The following is an 11,769-nucleotide window of genomic DNA, read 5'->3' on the forward strand; positions in this document are numbered from 1 at the left end:
ATAATTCTAGCAAGAGCCACACACATCACAGCACAAGCTCCGAAGACTAACAGAGACCTCTTCCCACCCACTCCTCACAACTCTCATACACGCAATCAAACCATTTATCAAACTCATTTAGACATTCCAGTCAACAGTGCAACACGCCAGACGATGAAGGCAATGGTTCCAAGTTAACCATGAATGAGACATAAACATAACGTAGGCATATCCTATTTACTAGCGTTCTATTTTTAGGTATATACAGTACCAGTCAAAAGTTTGGACACACCTACTCATTCAAAGGTTTTTCTTTATTTGTACTATTTTATATATTGTAGAATAATAGTGTATACATCAACACGATGAAGTAACACATATAGACTCATGTAGTAACCCAAAAAGTGTTAAACTTATCAAAATAGAGTTTAGATTCTTCAAAGAGGCCACCCTTTGCCTTAATGACAGCTTTGCACACTCTTGGCATTATCTCAACCAGCTTCATGAGGTAGTCACCTGGAATGCATTTCAATTAGCAGGTGCCTTCTTAAAAGTTAATTTATATAATTTATTTCCTTCTTAATGCATTTAAGCCAATCAGTTGTGTTGTGACAATGTGGTGGTGGCATACAGAAGATAGACCTATTTGGTAAAAGACCAAGTCCATATTATGGCAAGAACAGCTAAAATAAACAAAGATAAATGACAGTTCATCATTCATTTAAAATATGAAGTTCAGTCAAACAGGAAAATATAAAACACTTTAAGTTTCTTCAAGTGCAGTCGCTAAAACAAGCAAGCGCTATGAAACTAGCTCTCATGAGGACCGCCACAGGAAAGGAAGACCCAGAGTTACCTCTGCTGCAGAGTATAAGTTCATTAGAGTTAGCAGCTTCAGAAATCAACAATTAACTGCACTTCAGATTGCACCTCACACATCTCAACATGAACTGTTCAGAGGAGACTGCGTGAATCAGGCCTTCATGGACCTTTGATAAATTTGAGAGGTGTGATGGTGTGAGGGTGCTTTACAGAGTTCAAGTAACAGGCACATCACAGCATCAACTGTTCGAAGGAGACTGCGTGAATCAGGCCTTAATGGTCAAATTGCGGCAAAGAAACCACTAAAGGACACCAATAAGAAGAAGAGACTTGCTTGGGCCAAGAAACATGAGCAATGGACATTAGACCAGTGAAAATTTGTCCTTTGGTCTGATGAGTCCAAATTTGAGATTTTTGGTTCCAACCCCCATGTCTTTGTGAGACACAGAGTAGGTGAATGGATGATCTCCGGATATGTGGTTCCTACTGTCAAATTTGAGAGGTGTGATGGTGTGGGGGTGCTTTGCAGGTGACTCTGTCAGTGATGAATTTAGAATTGAAGGCACACTTAACCAGCATGGCTACCACAGCATTCTGCAGTGATACACCATCCCACCTGGTTTGTGCTTAGTGGGACTGTCATTTGTTTTTTTTAACCAGACAATGATCCAACACACCTCCGGGCTGTTTAAGGGCTATTTGACCAAGAAGGAGAGTGATGAAGTGCTGCATCTCCACAATCACCCGACCTGAACCCAATTGAGATGGTTTGAGAAGTTGGACTGCAGAGTGAAGGAAAAGCAGCCAAGAAGTGCTCAGAATATGTGGAAACATCTTTAAGATTATTGGAAAAGCATTCCATGTGAAGCTGATTAAGAGAATGCCAAGAGTGTAAAAAGCTATCATTAATGCAAAAGGTGGCTACTTTGAAGAATCTAACACTTTTTTGGTTACTACATGATTTCATATCTTATTACATAGTTTCGATATCTTCACTATTTTCTACAATGTAGAAAATAGTACAAATAACAAAGAACCCTTGAATGAGTAGGTGTGTCCAAACGTTTGACTGGTATTGTATATATTCAAATATACAGCCTATTATGTATAAAGCCTATGATGTACTTGAGGATAGAAAAAAAGTCATGGAGAGCGGGGAACTACAGATCACAGTATTATTATGCACAGTCAGAGCTTCTTAGAGCTTGTAGTTTTGTCTAGCAGAGGTCATGGAGAAATAACAGTCCATAGTTGTCGTGTTCATTTGTTCGGGGCTGTTCAGGATAGTACTTTGACATGAGTGGAAACATGATTTTTCCATCAGGCGCTGCCAGCATACCACACACGTCGCGCGAGTGTCAGTTTACCTCCTCGAACCATGGATCATATCCCTCGAGAGATTAATTAATTACACAGATCCAAATGAGGTCTTAGAAAAATAGGTCTAATGGATAATTTTTTATAGTAGCTTATGATGATGATTCTGATGTTATTCTGTTGTTATCGTCGAAGAAGAAACCATGCATGCCTTTGGTGCTAATATGCTAGGAGAAAATGTTTGGAAAAACAAAGGAAGGTCAAACGAAAGCTGGTTGCATGTGTATCCTCTCCCAATTTTTGATCGGGATAAGTTTACTTTCAATATAAATCACTTCAGGAGATAAACTATATACAAATCATCGAGGAAAACTGAGACATGTATAGAAGGCAAATATAGAGATTTTGAGTTTAACTGAAATACAATTTTCACCCAACTGCATTTAATTTATTACTTGCTATAAGGCAATACAGGTAAAATTACAAAAACAATAAAGTCAAGGATTTAATGACGAAATTAAAAATATTTACAGACGTGGTTTTACGAACTTTACGTACCCGTTAAATGTGTAATAACAGTATAGTACTTTAACCCAACGACTTGAATGCAACAATTAAGCGACAAGCTCAAACTCTTAACCAAACAAGTATGTCGAGATAAAATCATTTCCCCTTATAAAATCAAAGGTAAAGAACATAATCTCCTCATAATTTCCGGCAACATAAAAACCAATAAACCCGCTGCGTTCAGGACGCACAGCTGGTTTAAATGACTTTTATTTTCTCAGCCACAGAAGAATACTTAGAAGGCTTTGAACATATTGCACACAGAACGAGAGATCCTGTCATAACGTATTGGTAAAATCGAAAAGAGTTGTTTTTCAGCTGTTAATGTGGACTGAAATCCACTTGGATAGGCTATTTTGCGATTATCTCTCCCCTGCTCATGTGTCTCGACTTGAGGCGACGGTTATTTGTAGCTCCAGACAGAAAATATAAATACTGAATGTCTGTATCCGCTCACAGGGAGCTTCTCAGACACAGAGAAATAAATGCCGTATTTCTGCCCCAATAGAGGGACCAAATTATAATTAGATATGTGCCACACTAATAATGATACATAATTTCTTTAATTAACAACATTATGGCTGTATTATTATTATTCCAACCTATTTTGCCAATAACGATAGTTATTAACAATTATTGTAACGCAGTAGTAGGCCTAAATATGAATTGGCCTACCTCTGATAGCCTATTTGTAGAGTTGCAGAGAGTATGCTACTAAGGGACCTTTAGGTAACAATGTTATCTTAAATCTAGAATTACGTATGTGAAACATTTGAATGCGTAAAACTAATGTTATTGGACTATATTTAGTTTTAGGCCCATTCCCATTTCGCAACCTTATTCGTCACCTCAGTCCCTTCTTTACCTTTTATCCTTCTGTCTATCTTTGTTTCCATTCTCAGGCCTCTTCCTCCCTTACTTCCTTTTTCTTCCCCTTTGGTTTTGGTTAGACTATTCAATACATACATAGTCTAGGCGAGACGATACTAGCCTAAACTGTAAATGGAATATTAAGGATATTTACAACATTATCAACGTGCTTCATACAGCACATCCACTGTTTGAGAGCTCACAATGATAGGCATATACGTTTTGACTGACAGCTCTCAGCCAACGAAGCTTTACTCATGTCCCAATCTATTTCAATGTGACAGCGCGCGAATAAGAAGCGCCTAATAGGCCTGACCAATATGTCACCTCGGTAGTAACGACAATGCAGTGTATTGAAATTAGGTGGATATTATTTATTCAGTAGCATAAGTAGTAGGCTACAAAAGGCGGGTAGACATTGAGGAATGTAATGAGGGATCAGGCACCTGCAGGCCTACACCATACACCGGTCAGTGTTTGTGTGGATAGATTGGCATTTTGCGGTTTGTCTTGAAAACATCTTGCAGCGCAGATATCTTGTTTGTTCACAATCTATTCTATGCGATATGAATTCAATGCCACAAAATATATATCAACATAAAAACACATCACAATGTCAATGTAAAAGTTACTCTTTATTCAAAATATGTATTCTGTTCAAAATTAAAACATATATACAAACTGCTCGACTTGATCACAAAATGCTAAATGTTAAATTGTAGATTATAAACTGGGTGGTTAGAGCCCTGAATGATGATTGGCTGACAGCCATGGCATATCAAACCGTATACTCCAGTACTCTGCTGCCTGTGACTGGAACGAATTGCAAAAATTGCTGAAGTTGGAGACTTTTATCTCCCTCACCAACTTCAAACATCAGCTAGCTGAGCAGCTAACTGATCGCTGCAGCTGTACATAATCTATTGGTAAATAGCACACCCATTTTCACCTACCTCATCCCCACAGTTTTTATTTATTTACTTTTCTGCTCTTTTGCACACCAATATCTCTACCTGTACATGATCATTTATCACTCCAGTGTTAATCTGCAATATTGTAATTATTCGCCTACCTCCTCATGCCTTTTGCACACATTGTATATAGACTCCCCTTTTCTTCTCTGTGTTATTGACTTGTTAATTGTTTACTCCATGTGTAACTCTGTGTTGTCTGTTCACACTGCTATGCTTTATCTTGGCCAGGTCGCAGTTGCAAATGAGAACCTGTTCTCAACTAGCCTACCTGGTTAAATAAAGGTGAAATAAAATTTAAAAAAGTATATCATGGGTAAGACAAAAACAACATTTTTATTGATCTAATCACATTGGGAACCAGTTTATAACCGTGGTATATTGGCCATATACCACACCCCCTTGGTCCTAATTGCGTAAGTAATTTGGGGGAAAACGCCCCCTTAAGGGAAATGTCCATGTTCTGACAAAAACAAAGCAATGTTTTGGTAATATTTAGATATGTGCATATTGGCTATACTTAGTTAAACACATTTTGAAGGGAAATAAGTGGGCAGAATTAATTAAAACGCCATAAAGTGGGCATTTTTAACTCACTATTCCTGCTAAATGCAACCCTGATGATTAGTGTGTTAAAACTCATTATATACGTTTTATTTTAGATTTTTTTTTGTAATTGACTCTTAAAAGCTAAAGTTTAGGTATCTTATTTTTTATTCAAATACATCGAATCTATATTTTTTTTAACTGCATTTCTCACGATTAATATCCTCAATATGATGCGGTTAGAATGTACTCTTTTTATTTTCACACTTCCTAACTCTCAATGAAGTTACTTATGGAGGACATGGATATGATTGGGAAAGTTCTAATATAGATACCACTGACTTGCATTGAATTATCCTGAGGGCATTTTGCCCCACTGGAGTCACTCCTGACTTAAAAGTTGAGGTGAGACATGACATTTTTAGTTGAGCAAGACTACTGGCATCCAGGGGAAGTGTTAATAAATGAGTGACATGAAGTGGTTTCTGAGAGAATTACAGGAGGGGGCGTTTAACCCCAAGTTACCCTAAACAGCATGATATGAAGGTCATTCGACAATTCAGTAACAATATTTTTAATAAACCAACAACATAAATAGCCTATAATCTATACACCATGAACTGTATGTACACTGTATAGCAAAAAAAATGCTATTGTTTTAAAGGGAAATTACCATAGAACATCAAAGCAACGAAATAAAGCCTACTCCTCCCCACAGGGTGCGTCGATCCATACAAACATGTCCAGATATAAAAAATACTATACTCTGTGACCTTGTCCAAATATAAGGCAATGAAATCAAATGCATTTTGTTCATACACAATTACTGTCAAAGTACACCAATGCCAACACAGTGTTTTCATTCTATTTGCCACACCACTCGAGTCCATTACGAAAGAATACTGTCTATTTTGAATGGGTGGTAAACGTCAGATCCTGGAGTAGCCAGCTGCTGGGATTATCTGGTAAATGTATGAGCCCTTTTATGTCAATTTCAGAGCCGCGAAACTATCTTTTCGATGATATATCTCAGTACAATCCACAACCATATCCCCCCAGGACGTGCGCAGCGTATGAGTCAATATGAAACATCGAATGGGCGTGATGCGGTAAGGCGACTGATGGTCCTCTCACAATGTGGGGCATCATCTGAGTGTAACCGGGCCACGGTAACGCACCAACGGTGGGAGAAACATCTGCCCACTCCTGTCTCTTGAACGGTTTGCTGAGGATACTGTCTATAGCGAAGGAGCTGGAGAACTTGGCACTGCTGGCTGGTGGTGCGGGTGTTGTGGTGAGTTGCGTGTCCTCGTCTGTACGATGGTCAGACACGTCTTGCTCTTTGCCTGTCTTTTTGTTGATTCGCTTTCTCCTGCGTCGGAACACTCCGTCAGCGAAGGTGTACTCGCTGTGAGGATTCAGCATCCAGTAGTTGTCCTTTCCCCATGGTCTAGACGGGTCCCGGAGGACCTTCAGAAAACAGTCGTTCAGCGACAAGTTGTGGCGCACGGAATTCCTCCAACCGGTGTAACTGCCCCGGAAAAAGGGAAACTTTGTCATCAGATAGTCATTGATCTCCGCCAGAGTCAGACGCCCCGACGTTGAGTCACGGATAGCCATGGCAATCAGTGCGATGTAAGAGTATGGAGGTTTTGGTCTCCGCGTGTACGGTTTGACTTTGCCATCTGCACCCGGTGTGACAGGTGGCGGGCTGTGCGCTAGACAGTCCCCATCCGAACCCAACTCCTCCTCACCAGAGACAGGCGAGCGGACGCTGTTCTTAGCATCGCTACACAGCTCCACAGATTTCACCTCATAGTGGTGGTTTCCACAGAACACTTCAAGTTTCATGTTGTCTGTTTAAATTTCTGCTTTACTGCGAGTTTCTATCTAAAGCTTATCCGATGCCCAAGTAAAAACAGGCACGTCGCCAGAAGAGCTCAGGCCTCAGAGGAAGTCTCGTCTTGTTTGTAAAGGTGTCAAAGCGCAGAACGCTTTCAGTCAAAATATCCTATAAGTACCCGATGAAGTTTATACCTTTGGCAGCACTAGAGCTCGTCTCACCTTCCGTCTGTCTGGTGGGCTGTTTATAGCAACAGGCTCACCTCAGGACCAACCCAACAAGGCGGGGCTTGATAATTACATGGATGTTTTGGAACAACTGAACATCATGCACTCTCAGTGTTTATGACACATCATAAATCATAACAGTCATTTTTTATCTATTTTTATTTCAATATTTGTTTGACAATGGAATTGCGTTGAGTAGCCCTTTCACCCTCTCTTTTTCAGTATAACAAGACAAGTAGGAAAAGGCTATATTTCTTACCTGTGTAACTCGATCTCGCTGTGGAGGTAGACACCGCTGGAGTACTTCACCTGAGACAACAGGTGGCGTGCGTTTCATTTCCATCTGTTCTGCCTTGCATGATGCAATCCTTATGGAGAGTTATACCTGACTTATCATCTTTTAATAGCATATGAATTCTTCAAATGTTTAAGTTTGGCCGATCATATGTCTGCAGATACCTGGAATAATACCCTATTATATGAATTTGCCACCACTGATAGAAATTATATATTTTTATAAAGATACTATGCAGTGAATGTATTACACTACATAGCCAAAAGTATCTGGAAACCCTTCAAATGAGAGGATTCAGCTATTTCAGCCACACATCAACAGGTGTATAACATCGAGCACACGGCCATGCAATCTCCATAGACAACGATTGGCAATAGAATGGCCCGTACTAAAGAACTCAGTGACTTTCAACGTGGCACTGTCAAAGGATGTCACCTTTCCAACAAGTCAGTTCGTCAAAACTCTGCCCTGCTAGAGCAGCCCCGGTCAACTGTAAGTGCTGTTATTGTGAAGTGGAAATGTCTAGGAGCAACAAAGACTCAGCCGCAAAGTGGTAGGCCACACAAGCTCACCGAACGGGGCCGCCGAGTGCTGAAGCGTGTAGTGCGTAAAAATCATCTGTCCTCGGTTGCAACACTCACTACAGAGCAGCCACACACAAGCCTAAGATCACCATGCGCAATGGCAAGCGTCAGCTGGAGTGGTGTAAAGCTTGCCGCCAGAAGCAGTGGAAACGCATTCTCTGGAGAGCTGAATCACACTTCACCATCATGCAGTCCGATGGATGAATCAGTGTTTGGCAGACACCAGGAGAACACTACCTGCACGAACGCATAGTGCCAACTGTAAAGTTTGGTGGAGGAGGAATAATGGTCTGGGAATGTTTTTCATGGTTCGGGCTAGGCCCCTTAGTTCCAGTGAAGGGAAATCTTCATTCTACAGCATACAATGACATTCTAGACAATTCTATGCTTCCAACTTTGTGGCAACAGTTTGGGGAAGGCCCTTTCCTGTTTCAGCATGACAATGCCCCCGTGCACAAAGTGAGGTCCATACAGAAATGGTTTGTTGACATTGTTGTGGAAGAACTTGACTGGTCTGCATAGAGCCCTGACCTCAACCCCATCAAACAATTTTGGTATGAATTGTAACAATGACTGCGAGCCAGGCCTAGTCGCCTAACATCAGTGCCGACCTCACTAATGCTCTTGTAGCTGAATAGAAGTCTCTGCTGCAATGTTCTCACATCTAGTGGAAATCCTTCCCAGAAGAGTGGAGGCTGTTAAAGTACCAAATCACGCTCCTTACAATAATCAGACTCAAAACATCTGGTCATACCAGTCACAACCTTGCACAGCATGGGTGACATGGCCTTCTCACATATGGTCCAATAGCTCTGGAACACTCTACCTGCGCATGTCAAGGAAGAAACCTCAATTTCCTCATATAAAACACAACTAAATGTTTGATTGCCTAATTAGCCAAAAGTCTATATTTTGCATTAGAAGGTAATGTTTTGATGTATTGTGATAACGTATTCTACTTTTTATAGTATTGATGCATTTTTTAAAAACGTTTTAGTTTTCTACGTTATGTACATTGAGCGTGAGAAATGCCCTCTACAAATGAAACATTATTATTATTTTTCCACAGTTTCCTTAGTCTTTGCATTCTCTAAACGTCTGTGAATGATAAGAGCATTCCATCAAACACATGAACGCTATCTCAGGTGTCAACCATGGGGCAACATTTCAGAAAAACACTATAGTCATGGAATTGTCTGTAGAGTCAGCAGTATGTTACTGTGAAAGGCTCCACTGATAACGAATGCCATTATGAATAGTGAACATTCCGTTTTCCTATGCAGGTGTGTGGGATTTCCATACTATGGTTAGAGTAGAGAAGAAATCACAAGGCAGGTATTATGGTCACGGGGGCACTAATTGTGAATTCTTAGTGGTGAGTCTTGTTCAGTTGTTATGTCTTGAAGAACATTCACACTAGTGGATGTCAGGGTGACAAAGAAAAAGTAAAAACAAATAGTCTCATAGTGCAAAGGGACACTTTCAAGTGTCCTCATGACCTCACATTAATGCACTTTGTTTTGGTGTATAGCTGAAAGCATGTTCATACCAACTCGAGCACCCCCATAGAAGAGCAATGTTGTTGTGTTGTTGAGTTTTTCTTTCCCAAACAGCAACAGCTAGACCAGGGATGGGCAACTTTGATCGGTGTGGGGGCCACACAAAAAGTCTGAACTCATCATGAGGGGCAGCAGTTGCTTGCGGGTCTGCATACCCACATCCATAACCCCCCGTTGAGACCCAGACTGAGTTCCTAAACAAAAAAACGATGAAATATCCGAGGGCCGTCAAAGGGCCGTTAATTGGCCATCCCTAAACCACACTATTTACCTGTGTATTCCTGTTCACCCTTGTTGCTGAGAGACTGAATGGCAGGCTGTTTTGATTAATCACTACTTTCTATTTATTAATTCATTTGAAATAAATAGCCTTGAGCGTTTTGATGACATTAAGGAACAAAGGAAGTTATGCAGATTGAATACCAAGATGACACTACAACTATGAAAACAGAGTGTCTGGCTAGAAGCCATGACAGAACAGGTTTCTGGAAGATATGCAACGGGGGAGCTAGGCAAGCCCAATGCTCACTGGGTAAGCATTAATCTCAGGATCATGCACAGTTTAGCAAAAGAGAAGGAAGATCACACTGTTGGTTTTGTCACCGTGACAAAGCATTTGTCTCTCTGTCTCTGGTGTTGTTTTTGGGTTTGGTTAGGCCACTTAATCCAGGGGATGACCGCCAAAAGGTTAGCACAACACTGGATGTAAAACTGACTCACATCATGGAGGTTTGGTAATGTTTATTTAAATTAAATAAATCAAATATGAATATAGGACAAAACACACATCAGGACAAGAGAGACAACACAACACAACACAACACAAAGAGAGACCTAAGACAACATAGCAAGGAAGCAACACATGACAACACAGCATGGTAGCAACACAACATGGCAACAACATGGTAGCAACAAAACATGGTAGCAGCACAAAACATGGTACACACAATATTGGGCACAGACAAGGGCAAGAAGGTAGAGACAACAAGACATCACACGAAGCAGCCACAACTGTCAGTAAGAGTGTCCATGATTGAGTCTTTGAATGAAGAGATTGAGATAAAACAGTTTGAGTGTTTGTTGCAGCTCGTTCCAGTAACTATCTGCAGCGAACTGAAAAGAGGAGCGACCCAGGGATGTGTGTGCTTTGGAGACCTTTAACAGAATGTGACTGGCAGAATGGGTGTTGTATGTGAAGGATGAGGGCTGCAGTAGATATCTCAGATAGGGGGGAGTGAGGCCTAAGAGGGTTTCATAAATATGCATCAACCAGTGGGTCTTACGACAGGTATACAGAGATGACCAGTTTACAGAGAAGTATGGAGTGAAGTGATGTGTCCTGTAAGTAGCATTGGTGGCAAATCTGATATGTCTTATAAGTAGCATTGGTTGTAAATCCAAGTGGTAAAGAACATATGCTTGAGAGCACCCTTACCTACCGATCTATAAATGATGTCTCTGTAATCTAGCGTAGGTAGGATGGTCATCTGAATCAGGGTTAGTTTGGCAACTGGGGTGAAAGAGGAGTGATTACGATAGTGGAAACCAGGTCTAGATTTATCTTTAGCCTGCAGATTTGATATGTGCTGAGAGAAGGACAGTGTACCGTCTAGCCATACTCACCATTAACTGTATGAGGTGACTACCTCAAGCTCTAAACCTTCAGAGGTAGTAATCACACCTGTGGGGAGAGGGGCATTCTTCTTACCAAACCACATGACCTTTGTTTTGGAGGTGTTCAGAACAAGGTTAAGGGTAGAGAAAGCTTGTTGGACACTAAGAAAGCTTTTTGTAGAGCATTTAACACAAAATACAGGGAGCTGAGGATAAGACTGTATCATCTGCATATAAATGGATGAGAGAGCTTCCTACTGCTTGAGCTATGTTGTTGATGTAAATTGAGAAGAGCATGGGGCCTTGGATCGAGCCTTGGGGTACTCCCTTGGCGACAGGCAGTGGCTGAGACAGCAAATTGTCTGACTTTATACACTGCACTCTTTGAGAGAGCTAGTTAGCAAACCAGGCCAAAGACCCCTCAGAGACACTAATAATCCTTAGCCGGCCCACAAGAATGGAATGGTCTACCGTATCAAAAGCTTTGGCCAAGTCAATAAAAATAGCAGCACAACATTGCTTAGAATCAAGGGCAATGGTGACATCATTGAGGACCTTTAAGGTTGCAGTGACAC

At 40.8% G+C, this 11,769-nt stretch overlaps 1 protein-coding gene across 1 annotated transcript; it reads right to left on the reverse strand.

Annotated features, from left to right (window-relative positions):
* Positions 1-4,843: 4,843 nt before the first annotated feature.
* LOC124040904 (forkhead box protein Q1-like) lies at positions 4,844-7,128 on the reverse strand. Its single transcript, XM_046358019.1, has one exon. It carries the CDS (start codon positions 6,921-6,923, stop codon positions 6,102-6,104), a length of 822 nt encoding a protein of 273 aa, XP_046213975.1. The 5' UTR covers positions 6,924-7,128; the 3' UTR covers positions 4,844-6,101.
* Positions 7,129-11,769: the final 4,641 nt, after the last annotated feature.

The sequence above is a fragment of the Oncorhynchus gorbuscha genome, linkage group LG08 (genome assembly GCF_021184085.1).
Source record: "Oncorhynchus gorbuscha isolate QuinsamMale2020 ecotype Even-year linkage group LG08, OgorEven_v1.0, whole genome shotgun sequence".
NCBI classification, from domain to species: Eukaryota; Metazoa; Chordata; class Actinopteri; order Salmoniformes; family Salmonidae; genus Oncorhynchus; species Oncorhynchus gorbuscha.

Bases quoted from the DNA above. Each gene is read 5' to 3' on its own strand.
- LOC124040904 (XM_046358019.1), bottom strand. From the start codon at position 6,923: ATGAAACTTGAAGTGTTCTGTGGAAACCACCACTATGAGGTGAAATCT.